Here is a 15,290-nt window from a genome sequence, read left to right on the forward strand (position 1 = left end):
TCCAGTGATTTAACATTATGGACAAATCAGGACAAACACACAATGCATAGATGTCATGGGGTGAATGCCACTCTGACCAGCATCCTACACTTGACCTGCTGTGTAAATCTACAATCTGCCAAATTACTATGTAAGTTCAAGTCTGCGGATATCCCTACCTTAGGATAATGCTGTCAGTAACACTAGAACAACTCTTTCCAGCCCACCATGAGGCCAAATGCCACTTGGAAATAACAGCTGCTTGACCCTCACAGCTAGACCCTGCATTTCTGCTTTGCTCCTGGCTGAGTTCAGAATTACAGAGGTAGCACCTCTTGGCTCCTAATTTCCAGTCAATTTGTTCTCCCTTCCCTCTATGTTCTGTTATTAGTAGATTTCTGTTTTCAACCTTGTTTTGAGAAGATTTATAACAACCCTATCCTTTTTCTGGAAGCTACCTCAATCCTTTTGGGAACAATCAAGATACAAAAGAAACATGTTAGCCAGTCCGCAGTCTATCTTATTGACTAATCGATGCCCGAGCTCTTCCTTATGATATAAACCATCTGCTAATAGCTCCAGCCTACGATCTTCCTGAGCAGCCTCTAGGCCTCCCTTCTATCCCTGGTGATCTGTGGAGAGGCAACCCGTACCTAGGTGGTTCAACTGAATGAGGTGGGTGATGGAAGCTGGGCACTGACCAGAGATATGTCAACGTAGAATCAAGCAGGTTGGCTCTGGGACTCCCCTAATGAAGGCTTTGGCCAAAGCTGGTGGCAGGGGCCACCAAGCACAGGGCACAAAGGGTAGTTGCAACAGGAAGGAAGCATCCAGGAAGCAGGGCCTAGGGTCTGTGTGGTGTGACAGGAACAGAATCCTTTTCACTTGGCCATGAAAGTCCCTCCAGTAGACAGATGGACAAGTGAACAAGGGAGATGGACAGACAGGCAATAGGGATGAACCTTGATGGAGAGCTACCTGACAATGCATCAGTGATCCTCTGTGCCAGGTATGATGCCAGACAACAGGGACACAGCCTTGAATGTGCTGGTAACTCATGGAGTGGAGAGTCTACAGTGTGCTGCAGGTACAGGTCTTCATCAAAGAAACATATAAATATATAACTGAGACAGCAATAACATCTCCAAAGGAAAAGTATAGAGTTCTGCAGGAATGTGGAAAAGGGAGCCCAACATAGTCTGGGGGATCATAAAAGGCTTCTTGGAAAAAAAAAAAAAACATGTTTGAGTGAAGACCTGAAGACTGAACAACAATAGTAGTGAACTTTCACTGAGTGTTGATGTTCCAACCAGGGTTCAGGGCTTTACAGGTGACCTCTCACTGAACCATCAAAACAGCCCCATGGAGGTGAGAAACTCAGAAAATTTCAATAATTTTTCAAAGTCACAGATTTCTGAAAATGTAGAAGTGGAATTTTAATTCAGAGTTGGTGTTCTTTACCATCGTGTTACAAGTTCTAGAGGAGTTAAGTCTTACAGTGGGGTGTGGGTAGGTGGGAAGGGGAAGAGGAGAGAGAGAAAGGCGTTGTGTGCCCATCTCCAGTCCAGACAGAAGAAATGGTATGTGCAAAGGCCCTAAGGTGGGGAAATTGGCAGGTATTTGATGAAGTGAAAGATGAGTATGTCTGGAGCGCAGAAAGAAAGGCGGGCAGGCAGAGAGCACACAGCGAGATCTGGAATGGGGAGGCTCAGCCATGCAGAGCCTAGTGTGGCCTATGAAGGATCCTGATCTTTATGTAGCAAGGGGAAGCCACTGAGGTACTTTCAGCAGAGGAAGGGAGAGGATTTGCTCACAAAGAGGGTCAGCATCTGTTGAGGAGAGAACAGAGCCGATGCTTAAGCCTGATTAACTGGAATTTACCATCCCAACAATCACATTTCCCAGGGCTGTATAATGACAAATGAAGTTTGGTGCAACTTTGGGCTTGTATATGCAGTTGTACTGAGTATTCTTTTGAAGATTAGTGATCTGCACACCCATGACTGTCTTTCTGATTATTCTGAACTAAAAGAGTTTTCTCCCTGCAGGTCTCCTGAATTCTGTAAATATAATCCCAGTGAGGAATGAAGATAAGCGCATAGGACTTTGACTTTTCTAGTCTATCAGCATCTCAATACATTGACCAAAATGTTAGATTTTCTGTTTTGGATTCTCTCAAGCAGAAAACAAATATCATAGTGTAATAACATAATCCAGAAAAACAACCAAAGATGATGGATTCATTGTGTCTTCTTTTGAAAGATGAAATCTTACCAAAGGGTCGATAACATAGCTACACAGAAAGACATCAACAGCAGTATCTAGAGCGGTGGCCACAGGTTTGCAGGATGCCACTTTCTCACGGATCTGGGGGGGTGGAAACATAGGCAAACATTAAGCCACATCCAAAAAAAATCCACAGGAATGAGATGTGCCAATTACTTTTGACTTGGTGTCACAAAAAGGATCTCCATGTCCTCCAAGACAGGGGTCCTCAACCCCTGAGCCACTGATGGACCAGCTGATACCAGTCCATGGCCTGTTAGAACCCCAGCTGCACAGCAGGAAGTGAGTGGCAGGTGAGCGAGCAAAGCTTCACCTGTATGTACAGCTGCTCCTCATCGCTCGCGTTACTGCATGAGCTCTGCCTCCTGTCAGATCAGCAGCAGCATTAGATTCTCAGAAGAACATGAACCCTACTGTGGAATTGCACATGCGAGGGATCTAGATTGCGTGTTCCTTATGAGAATCTAATGCCTGATGATCTGTCACTGTTTCCCATCACTCCCAGATAGGACCATCCAGTTGCAGGAAAACAAGCTCAGGGTCCCCACTGATTCTACATTATGGTGAGTTGCATAATTATTTCATTATATATTGCAATGTATTAATAATAGAAATAAAGTACACAATAAATGTAATGCCCTTGAATCATCCCAACGCTACCTCTACCCCTGGTCTGTGGAAAAATTGTCTGCCATTAAACCAGTCCCTGGTGCCAAAAGGGTTGCGGACCACTGCTCTAAGACATGGAACTGACAGCTGATTTGCATGGATGAGTTTTACTGCATGTACAGTTGCAGTTAACCCTCTGTATCCCTGAATTCTGCATCCATGGATTCAACCAACCACAGATTAAAACATATTCAGAAAAAAAAAAATGGACAGTTGCTTCTTTACTGAACATGTACAGACTTTTTCTTGTCATCATTCCTGAACCAATACAGTATACCAACTATTTACACAGCATGCACATTGTATTAGGTATTACAAGTAATCTAGAGAGATTTAAAGTATACAGGATGATGTGGATAGGTTATGAGCAAATAGCTATACCTTTTATATAAGGGATTTGAGCACCCAAGGATTTTGGTATCTGCAGGGGACCCTGGAACCAATCGCCCATGGATACTGAGGGACGATTGTATATATTTTAAAGCAAGATCCTTACTCTCTCTGTGCCTTGGTTTCCAGTTTTCTCATTTGCTTTGGAACAATAAGACCCAACCTACAAGACTCCTGCAAGATTTTAAAAGTTCTTGTGCCCAGCATAGTGTTTTAATTCAAATTTGCTGCCTGACCCCTTTGTTACCTGACAAAGGGGGTGGAAGAAAATGGAAGAATTGCATATGGCAAAGGTGAGTGAAGGGGACCCAGGAGGTCACTGTCCTCTGACCTGGTGGGCAGCCCCGGAAGTCTTGGTCCTGCACTTCAACATCCTCCTACCAAATTACAGGAAATTTCTTCCAGACTTTACCCTAGAGAATGGCTGTCCTAAAACATGACCCCCATTAATGTTCATAAGAGATAAACTACTTACAGAGAACTCGATCCACCGCAGATAATGTTCAAAATATCCTATTATTGTTCTCCCATACTTCTTAGTTTCCTGGAAAGACACAAAAGATTAGTAGAAAATGAAGCGAGCATACTTAAACATTATGCATATTTAATCTGTAACGTTCACAGGCCCACTTACTGACATGCTTATTTTAAAAAAGAAGACTTGCCTCAATAATAACGGAGGAAATATTGTTTGTGATGAAGTTCTGAGCAAAATCCAGAGAAGTCAGAATCCTGGTCACTTTCTCCTGAAAAACACAGCCACAGTCATCAGGGTATCAAGTCATACAAAGATTTAATCAGACAATGTGCATATTGAACCAAGTATTGTAACTCAGCCCCACAATACCATGACCTGGACCTGCTAGTTAAGAGGAAGACAGAACAGACCCAGCCCCCTGAAGGCAAGGAAGGAATGAGCTGAGAGGGAGCATTTACTCTGGGCCAGATACCGGGCTAGTCCTTGATAGGAATGGCCTTATTGGATATTCACAATGAGGCAGGAAGGAAGGTACCGTTTTTTAGGCTCCCTTCACAGATGAGGCAGCTGAGCCTCTTCAAGGTCACTATCCTGGGGAAACATAGGACAATGCTGGGATTTGCAATGAACTTTGTTTTTCACCTCAAAGCCCACGCTCTTTGCACCACGAAACATGCAAAGACGAGTCCTCTGCCAACCCACATGGCAGCTTAGTGCAAATTGGAAAAGGGGCCTCTTCTGTCCAGGGACCTCAGTGCACAGAGCCTGGCGAGTGAGTCAATGACCAGTTTCTGCCCCCACTGTCCCCCTTGGCTGGGCCCTTCATGAAAGGCCTTGCACCATTGCACACCATTGCCCTGTGCACAGAGGGAGCAAAGCACCTGCATATAGTCACTGATGTGTTTCCATGTTCCCCTGGCAACACACACACACACACACACACACACACACACACACACACCCCACTCTTATGAAATGGGAACTGTGATTAGAGGCATAGCGACGGTCCTGGAGAAGAGTAAACATAACCATCTTCATAGGCACTGAGCCATGATGTTGGTCTCACTGAGAAAAGTGGAAGGAGGAACATTTAGTTTTATCCTTTGGGGCTGATACCCAAAACTCATGGACAGGCTATTCCGTTCAATTAAAAAAAAAAAATGTCTGAGTTGCCTATTGGTACTGTAGATACAGATGAATATGACACAGCCTTGCAGCTCCCTGTCAGCTGAGGGAATGCTTGCAGCCCACAGGTGGCCCCTGGGGTAGATTGCATTAGCGGTTCAGAATTTTTGACACCCTCCTTGGAGTGGCTTCCCTGAGTGTGGAGTATACTTGTCCAGCCAGATGATGATGGGCATGATCATTTGACTTGCTTTGGCCAATGGAATGCTGGTGAAGGGGGAGGGTGCCCCTTCTGAGCTGTGGCTTAAAGGGTAACCTGTGCCTCCATTCATCCCCTGAACTCCTGTCCTCCACTATGAGGACATGAGGTGCCCTAGACAGGAGCTGCTCCTTCAGACTGGGTCTCTCAATGGGAAGATACGTAGAGAGGCCTGCTGTCAAACCAGCAGGGAAAATGAACATATATATTTAGAAGGCACCAAGGTTTAGGATGGTTAGGCAGCATTATCTCTGTAAAAATGACCAATGTGCCTTCTAAGCTTGCATCCTACACCTGAAAACACAGATTTCACCTACGTATCTAATAGCTTGCTAAGATGAGCTCCGCACTTATAGAAGTACATGTAGAAAGGAAATAGTAGGAAAACCCAATTTGGTATTTAAAATGGTTAGATAACCGAGACTTTTTGTTAACTTAGAGTACCTACAAAAATCTGCATTTCTGGAAATCTTTGTGTGGTATTTTATAAGAAAATCCCATGACAGAAAACAAAGTAAACCCTTACCAACAATCCATTGCTTGTGCGTTGAAGTATCTTGACACTTTGGTATACAGTGCTCTGGTGAACATAGATAATATTTTCAGAATTATTACATGAAGCAACCAGATCACATACCTTGTGTCCTCCCCTCCCACAAGACAGCCATCAAATCTATTTTTACACTGTAATGGTTTCATTCGAGAAAAAATAACCAACACAATTAATAGTGTGTACCTTATATGACTCTGGTGTAAGAAAACCTGAAGAAAAAATTCAGCATACATATCCTGAAGCTGTGAGGGACAGCAAATCACATGTGAGGCAGCCCAGAAATCCCTTTGAATTAGGTTTGGTCAAAGTGAAAGGCATTATTTAAATGCCCTGTAAGAGTGGTTAACCGGAATGGTTTAGACAGGACATTGGCAAACTTTATCTGTAAAAGGCCACAGTAAACACTTTAGGTTTTATCTGCCATCGTCCCAGCTACTCAATTTTGCCCTTGTAGTCAAAAGCAATCACAGAGAGTTTACAAATGAGTGGGCATGGCTGTATTCCAATAAAACTTTATTTATAAAAACCCACACACAGTAGGCTGAATTTGGCCTGCAGGTTGTAGTTTGCAGGGGCCCTAGTTTGCCAACCCCTGATTTAGATCATAGGTCACATGTACAAAACAATTTGCTTATTTGTGGTCAGGTTTTCCTAGCTCTGAAAAGGCCAGAGTCCTGTGTAGTTGGAAAAAAAACATTTAAGAAAAATGCAGGCTGGGCACGGTCGCTCACACCTGTAATCCCAGCACTTTGGGAGGCCGAGGTGGGCAGATCATGAGGTCAGGAGTTCAAGACCATCCCGGCTAACATGGTGAAACCCCATCTCTACTAAAACTACAAAAAATTAGCTGGACATGGTGGCAGGCGCCTGTAATCCCAGCTACTTGGGAGGCTGAGGCAGGAGAATCGCTTAAACCCAGGAAGTGGAGGTTGCAGTGAGCCAAGATCGTGCCACTGCACTCCAAACTGGGTGGCAGAGTGAGACTCCATCTAAAAAAAAAAAAAAAAAGAAAAATGCAAAACCAGCTTAAAATGTTAACTAATTTGTGTTAGGCATAAGCAAGTGTATAGAAAATTGTAAAGAGCACAGGACACAAATTAAGAAAATTCAGTGAGAGGACTTTGTGAATAGTCTAATCAATTAGGAAATCAAGAGAGAAAAAAAGAGTATTGGGAACTAGTTCTGGAAGGTTTGGATGTTGGGATATTCGGATGCTGGAGCTGAGTGGATTTACTTGCTTCTCCAAACCCGAGCAAGCTGATTTAGTAATGCAGGTTCCACACACTTCTCTCCTTGACGGCTACATATACGGCCCCCACACAAGTATAATAATACTTCCTCCTCTTTACTGAGATCCTCTGAGGTCAGGTCCTTCATCTTCATAAACAGGTAACGGCAAGGCAATTACTGATCCCATCATTTTTACATGAGGAAACTGAGAAGCTACAATAGTTTGGAGAGCTGGAAGCAGGATTTAAAAGCAGGTCTGTCTGACTCCAAAGTCCACGCTCTTTCTTTGCGAGAAAATGTTGTTTATTGCATTAAGGAAAGAAGCCAGAAGATGGTGAGAAGCAAATGGAAAGGATGGAAGAGACTCCCATCGAGACAGCAGACCAGGCTAAGTGGATGTACACAGAGAAGCACTTAACCTCATCTTCACTTATTTCTAGACAAAGTTTGGAGAAAAAGAATGGAAGAATAAGTGACAGTGAGTCCTCAGCCCTGTAGCTAAATGTGGGGCGTAGGAGGGCCTGCTCAGAGCAATGGAAACTAGAGCAAGGTGGAAGAAATAGCCACAGATTTTATCTAACTGTTCACACTCAAATGAAAAAAGGAAGGGAATAAGCAGAAGGTGGTGGTGCAATTTTTTTTGTCTAAAGTCCAGCTCAACTGCTGGGGCTGAGGCCAGTCAGCTGGGACTTATGAGAGATGAGCATGTGTCATAAGGCTAAGTGAAAGTCAGCTAGCTGCAGGAGATTTGCTCATGTCACAGTGAAATATAATGTGTTGTTGACTGTTACCAGTGATTGCTCTATAGGAAGGACGCGTTGCTGGTGAATCATTTTAATAGTCTGTGCATCTCTTTTCAGGGAGTTCCTCAAATTTCCTGGGGGCTACAAAAAGAATAAAAACAAAGATCAATACTATCTTTCCAGACTCAAAGTGCTCTCTCTACCCTCAGGGCTCTTTGTAGCCAAGAGGGATGCTATGACATGAAGCATACAGCCTTCCTTATGCCATGATGGTGGTGAGCGGGCATGGGGATGGTATAAGGGACAGTGCCAAGACACTCCTTCAAATCACAGAACCATGGGCTCTCAGCAATAACCCACACCCACCCATGCACCCTTCCTGAGTGCCAGAGGCTGTGTTATCTCCACCTCACCATGATACAGCCACATCAGTTTCCCATTTTATAGGCGAGAAAACCAAGGCTCCTTGGCAAAATTTTTATTTAACCCACACTCAGTTAGTATTTATTAATGAATAACAATCCTATGAGGTAGGATACCATTACCCCATTTTACAGATGAGGAAACTAAGGCAGAAGGGAGAAATAACTTGCCCAAGCTCCTATCATTAATAAGAGGCTGAGTCAAGACTTAAACCCAGGTCTTCCTCAAAAGCCTAGGTTCCTTGTCACCACGGTGTGCTGCTTCTTGGACGGGACTAATTAAGGCCAAGTAGTCACCAACCAGCAGAGGAGTTGAAAGGGGAAGCTTATGGGGCTCAGGTGGTATCTCTGCCTTCCCTCATCACTTACTATCGGTAATTCAAAGCAACACAAGACATCTTCCTCTCACAGCCCCAGGTACTAATCCCTACACTGCAGGAAAACAGCCTGTGTACATGGATGTGTGTACTTAGAAGTGGAGGGGTTAACAGGAGTGGAAACAGATCCAGAGCTAAAGCAGTGAGGGTGCTCAAACTCGGAGCAGAGGGTGGGAGGCTGCAGTCACCTTGAGATAGAAGGCAGTTGGGACTCTGGACCAGATTGAAGACTGGCAGAAACCAGGAAGAGAAGCCCAAAGTACCTCTCCCTGTCCATCACCATAAAGCATGCTCACCACAGTACCATGACATTTCCCATTGCCATGGCAACACTGGGAAGTTATCACTCATTTTCTAGCAACTGCTGAACAACCCGCCCCTTAATTAGCATTATTTTAAAAGTGGTTATAAATAAGACTGCAAAACTGTCCCTGGGCTGCTATTCTCTGCACACTGCCTATGGGGTAGCCCCGCTCCAAAGGAGCAGTCTCTAAGCTGTACCACCACCATCGCCTCAATGAAGCAGGTTTCACCTGTCTTGCATCAACCTGATGTCATCCTGGCAACATTCAAGGCTGAGAGAGGTTTGGGCCACATGGCAACGGCTGCAGATGGAAACTTAATGACACGCACAAGAGAGGTGTTCATGAACAAGGGATTACTCGTGATGTGAGGAACCTCGTCAGTAGCTTCCCTAAGAATGGTACAGACATTTGACATCTACAACTACTACAGTATTTAACCGGACAATTTTAACTCACCAAAGGATTTGCTTTTGCTTCTAGGTCATATGCAAATGATAAAAGATTCACTCCTGCAGGAGATTTACCAGTCTACAATAGAAGTGAAAAAAATTGTGTTATGGATATGGGATCTTTAAGTCTTAACAACATCTAGTAGGCAACAGATTATACATAGATTGATAGCCATAAAGTAATCATGTAGGGTCAGAAACTCCTGAACAAGTGGCAACATTTGCATTCTTATTTATACATATAAAGCCATATTTTTATTCCATTATATTATTCGACTATGAAAAGGAATGAAGTATGAACACGTTATAATGTGGATGAACTGCAAACACATGCTAAATGCAAGAAGCCAGATACAAAGGTTATACGTTATATAATCCTTTTTATTTTTTTAAATATCCAGACTAGGTAAATCCATCTAAAGGGACCACAGATGGGTGGTTGTCAAGGGTTTGGGAAGGAGGAAATTAGGGCAACTGCTTTGGGGTTTGCTTTAGGGTGATGAAAGTGTTTTGGAACTACATAGAGGCAGTAGTGGTGCAATACCGTGAATGTACTAAATGGCACTGAATTGCTCACTTTAAAATGCTTAGTCTTAAGTGAATTTCATTTTAATTAAAAAAAAAAAAGCAAAACAGAAATACACATCTGAGGCTCTAATTTCCCCCAAAGGATGAAGTATGAACACATGTGTCATACCTGAGCCAAATAGGTGTCATAATTCATTCTGTCTATTCCACAAGCAGCAAAATCTTGGAGGTTTTTCCTTCCTGCTGCACCCAACAGAAAGATATTGAAATTCACCTTCAGATTTTCCAATTCATTGCTTATGCTTTCAGTATGCTGTGAAGAAAGGAAGTTACAAATCAATCCCTTATCCTCCAAGAATGTCACAAACTGAATGCTTTAAAAGAGCAAGAAAAGCTGGACACGGCGGCTCATGCCTGTAATCCTAACACTTTGGGAAGCTGAGGTGGGAGGATCACTTGAGTGCAGGAGTTCAAAACCAGCCTAGGCAACATAAAGAGACTTTGTCTCTATGTAAACAACAACAACAACTTTTAAACGTACATTTAAAAAATAAATAAAAAAAGAGCAATCAAACCACAAAGGACAAAAAAAATACGTGAGCACTTGACTACTTGACTGGCATCTCTTTCTGGTATTTCCCATCCTGTTCTTTTCCCGTCTCTTTCTTTATGGGTCCCACGGCTTCTAAGTCCCCAGCTTTGACAAACAGAGATGCTGAAAGGGACAGGTAGGCTGTCATTCCAGGGAAGGGACCAGCACACAAAAGGGCTGGGAGTAGGAAGAAATGAGAGACACCATTTGGGGAATAGTGTTTAGTTACTTGGGCAGATTATGGAAATGTGGTGGTTGATTCAGGGTTGTGCTGATAGTCGGCAGTTTCCAGCAGCATGGAGTGCCTGCATGTCCCAGGCAACCCCTCCAACTGCTACCCTCCCACAGCACATAGAGAAGTGACCCACAGCATGACGGGCATCTGTTTAGGGTTTAGTTTCAAAATTATGTATGTTTAAAGTACATGCATAGAGTATTTAGAGAAGATGATAAACATTTTATATGCAGCTTTCAAATATAGCTTTTCACATTTGAAAACCATCAAGCCATCACGGCCTCATTGTAACTGTAGCCGCAGAAGGCAAGCTGTGGGGGCTTGGGAACAGCCTCCTCCCTTGGGATTCCTTTGTTTCTGCTCTCATTCTGGAAACCCTAAAGAGAGAGGACTCTCTAAATTCTTTCTGGCAGAAAGTCAGAAGAGGCCTCTAGATATGGGGAGTGGGGTTGGTCTAGGCAAACGGCATCCTAGGCCTGGGCAGCCGAAACTCTTGCTCTTTCTTCAGGCCAATGTGCTCCGGAACAGCCTTTCCTCCAAGTCTTAAGACTTAAGACTGGGGTGTGGGCTCTGGAAAAGGAGAAGAGGAGGTTCTGTTGGCTTCCAGCCTTTGTTTTACTTCACACTGGAGTCCTGGGGCTACCCTGTGACTCATAATGAAGGTGGATAGTGTGGACCATGCTCCTCCACGCTGAGTCCCCAATTTCAGAACTGGCAGAAATGGAGGCTGGTCTTGGAATGAAAGCCTTTGTTCCCATAAAAACGTCTATACTGTACTCAGCAAAATGACATCTTTCCCTGTGAAGTGTCCATAGTGAGGCCCCTCTAGAAGCCCTTGCATAATCCACTAGAAAAACTCAAACCACAAGAAAGACAGCTGGTCAGGAAGTGAGAAAACCTTTGGAACCAAATAGAGGTGAATGTTACACAGCCATGTAAATAAACCAAACGTCGCTTTTAAATAGTTGATTTTATCTTCTGCAAATTTCATCTCAATTTCCAGAAAAGAAAGACATCTGGATTTGGTAAAAGAATGTGTTACATCAATTCCATGACTAGTTCTCATTACCTCATTAATGTTGAGTCGTTCACTGATATTGAAGCTGTTCTCCAGGTGAAGAGTGCCATAAGTGCCTCTATTATTTTTGCAGTCACTGTGGGAATAAACAGAGAAATTAGGACCTAGAAAATCTGCTGCAGCTCCCTCTGTCCACTGCTAAAGATGATGAGAAAGGCTCATTGTTTCTCTTTGTTTAATCTGTGAACCCAGAAGTGGGCCTGGGTGTCCCCAGTGGCCACACAAATCCCCCAGCACCCACCACTTCTGACTTCTGTCCTTGATTTACTAACAGTCCTGTTCTTGGAAGAGATGCAATAGGATTGATAAATATATCTTTCCATCTGTCTCTTACATGCCGTAGTTCTGCTGTGGACAACAAGTTTGCAGATTGGGAAGAAATAAATTCTCATTAAAAAGAAAAACAATATTGCTAGAAAGAGATACATTGCAGATTAGATTACGAACTTCATTAAATGATTCTATCAAGCTCTTGCCAAGAACATTTCTCCTCTGTATTTCCAGGGCTGAGTTGCACTGACTAAATATACGCTTAGACATATATCCTCATGGTGAGGACAGAGATAGCGAGGAGCCGCAGACATCTTGATGGTCAGCACAGTTTGGCTGTAACGTAACTCAGCCCCCTGGGTGAAATGGCCTCACCTCATCATGCCTCAGTCTTATCTCTAAAATAGGAAAATTTGACTTTTTTAGGCTTGACTGAGCTAGGAAAGGCAGGCCTCACCGAATGTGTATTCCTGCCACAAAAACGGCGGCATCCAGGAATGTGGCATCTCTTCCTTGCCACAGCAGCCAGGGCCCTCTAGGCCGGAGGGATGCCTGGGAGAAGCAACCTTCCCACATCCCTAGGAGGTGAGATCCTTTCCTCCAGAGATCAAGTGAGTTGGTGTTGTTGGAACCTAGGGCCTGATGCATGAACCACCAGAGGTGAAACTGGAGAGCTCTCAGTAGCCAGGATCACAGGGAGCTGGCATGCCCAGCCAAGACACTTGGCTTTGTCCTCTCAGCCTAGGGATGGCAGATGAGTTTAATTGTGTAGAGAAATGTCAATGGATTGCTAATGTCTGCCTAGAGTATGCTGTCCAGAAGGACCCTGAGGTTCCCTGGGCTAACCAGAAGACTTCAATTGACTATCAGTGTCTACCCTGAGTGCAGGGGATGGGTACCAAATACTCATTAGTTGCCTCTGCCAGAGGCAGTGGAGAAACAGGCAGGAAGTGACACAAGTGCTTGAGTCATGTCACATGCTCGGAGGTTTGGAGGATGGAATGGGAACAAGGAGACCAGCTGGAAGCAGAGAGAGACAGAGAAGGAGACGATTTAAGAAAGATTTAGAAGAGAACGGCTACAAGTAGCATTAATAATACAGGTTTGGGATGAAGTTCATTCTGAGTGTTGTCTCAGTGCTCTGGAAGCTCTGGTAAAGAAGAGGAGGTTCTGTTGGCTTCCAGCCTTTGTTTTACTTCACACTGGAGTCCTGGGCCTACCGTGTGACTCATAATGAAGTCAGAAGTGGTGGGTGCTGGGGGATTTGTGTGGCCACTGGGGACACCCAGGCCCACTTCTGGGTTCACAGATTAAACAAAGAGAAACAGTGAGCCTTTCTCATCATCTTTAGCAGTGGACAGAGGGAGCTGCAGCAGCTTTTCTAAGTCCTCCATATGGCTCACAGCAGAGACCTGCCCATGGGTCCATACCTAAGTTCAGACATGTAAGACTACCAACCATCAGAGTAGGCCCATTTCACCACTGGGCCAACACACACAATGCACAGTGAGTTAAGAGAAATGGGAAAAATGCATCTAGGTGAGATAGATAGATAGATAGATAGATATAGATATAGATATATTTTTTTTCCTGAGACACAATCTCACTCTGTCACCCAGGCTGGAGTTCAGTGGCATGGTCTTGGCTCACTGCAACCTCCGCCTCCTGGGTTCAGGCAATTCTCCTGCCTCGGCCTCCTGAGTAGCTGGGTCTACAGGTACATGCCACCATGCCCGGCTAATTTTTGTATTTGTTTTTTAGTAGAGATGGGGTTTTACCATATTGGTCAGGCTGGTTTTGAACTCCTGACCTCAGGTAATCCACCTGCATTGGCCTCCCAAAGGGCTGGGATTATAGGCATGAGCCACATACCCAGCCTAGATGAACAACATTAAGAACAGGTATTGTTTATCAAATCCAAATGATATGTCAGGCACCATTTGAGTCTCATATATCTTACTTAACCATAAAACAACCTAAGGGTCAGTTTCCTATGACCATGACCCCTATGGAACAGAGAAGATGTGGAATTGCCCAGGTGACAGAGCCTCCAGGAGAGAGCTGGGGTCAGAGCCCAGGAGGCCTGACTGCCGACAGCTCTCCAACTGCATTGCCTTCATCCCATCAGGGATCCAAATCACTGAATCACCCACTCACTGAACTCTTGTTGGATGGCCTTTACTTAGGGCAACATGGCTCTTGAACAAGATTTCTCGTGGGGTCCCATTATAGGTCTCATCATAGGGTCACCTTAACTAGCGAGTTCCAGAGATTGCTGGAGAGAGGGACCTTGAAACATCACCATTCCAAGGTCTCAAAGGCTTTCAGCAGAAGGAATATCTTTTGGTCTAATTTCTACTGTGCCTTTAAAATACTATAGAATAGCTTATCTCTGAAACTGGAAAGTCATATAATTAAGATTTAAAAACACTTCAAATGCAAAATTCTCATTCTGGAAAAAGAATATTTTAAGTAGCAAAACGTATACTGCATATATTGATACCTGTAAACTTGTTCAAAAGTGAGCTTTATCTTTGATTTATTAAATAGCTTTCCAGAGAGATAGTATTCCCAGTCTTCATTTAGTAAGCGGGGGGTGTCCAAAACCTAGAACACATTAGGAAGTATTTTCAAAAAATCAGGTTTACACTAACATACATACAATATAATAAAATGAATATTCTGTTGAATATATTTTTGAAATTTTTCATAACCTTATTTTTCTGGCTGATTTCCAACTTGTAACTAGAAAATAATAGTATAATTGGAATAAATCAATTGACCACTGGGTAGCATCAATCAGAATTATCAAAATTACTTTTTTTGAAAACTCTTTTTTTTTTTTTTCTATTTCGAGATGGAGTCTCACTCTGTCGCCCAGGCTGCAGTGCAGTGGTGCAATCTCGGCTCACTGCAACCTCCACCTCCCAGGTTCAAATGATTCTCCTGCCTCAGCCTCCCAAATAGCTGGGACAGCAGACACACACCACCACTGCCCAGCTAATTTTTGTATTTTTAGTAGCAACAAGGTTTCACCATGTTGGCCAGGCTGGTCTTGAATTCCTGACCTCAGGTGATCTACCTGCCTCAGCATCCCAAAGTTCTGGGATTACAGGTGTGAGCCACCACACCTGATCAAGAACTCTTTATCTTAATAAAACACATTAGAAATAGAAGCAGAATAGACCATCTGATTCAGAATAGCTAATATACAGCTTGAAGTGGTGTACCCAGTGCTGCGCTATTTCTCTCTCTGGACAAAATATATTAAAATTCACACACTCTCTGCCTCTGCACCATACATATTTAAGATGGGCAAATT

General features: G+C 43.6%; 1 protein-coding gene across 19 annotated transcripts in view; it reads right to left on the reverse strand.

Annotated features, from left to right (window-relative positions):
* PROM1 (prominin 1) overlaps positions 1–15,290 on the reverse strand; it is a 105,217-nt gene that overhangs the window by 9,102 nt on the left and 80,825 nt on the right. For all 19 annotated transcript variants that reach the window (XM_032273030.1, XM_032272987.1, XM_032273024.1 and 16 more), the window contains 9 exons: positions 14,472–14,575; positions 11,690–11,774; positions 9,963–10,106; positions 9,273–9,344; positions 7,761–7,853; positions 5,713–5,766; positions 3,990–4,070; positions 3,800–3,868; positions 2,254–2,346 (listed from right to left, as the gene is read on the reverse strand). In XM_032273030.1, coding sequence (XP_032128921.1) covers positions 2,254–2,346; positions 3,800–3,868; positions 3,990–4,070; positions 5,713–5,766; positions 7,761–7,853; positions 9,273–9,344; positions 9,963–10,106; positions 11,690–11,774; positions 14,472–14,575 — 795 coding nt within the window. The remainder of the gene's footprint in view (positions 1–2,253; positions 2,347–3,799; positions 3,869–3,989; positions 4,071–5,712; positions 5,767–7,760; positions 7,854–9,272; positions 9,345–9,962; positions 10,107–11,689; positions 11,775–14,471; positions 14,576–15,290) is intronic.

This window comes from Sapajus apella, unplaced genomic scaffold (assembly GCF_009761245.1).
Source record: "Sapajus apella isolate SASKATOON/1434 unplaced genomic scaffold, GSC_monkey_1.0 scaffold5, whole genome shotgun sequence".
In the NCBI taxonomy this organism is placed as follows: domain Eukaryota; kingdom Metazoa; phylum Chordata; class Mammalia; order Primates; family Cebidae; genus Sapajus; species Sapajus apella.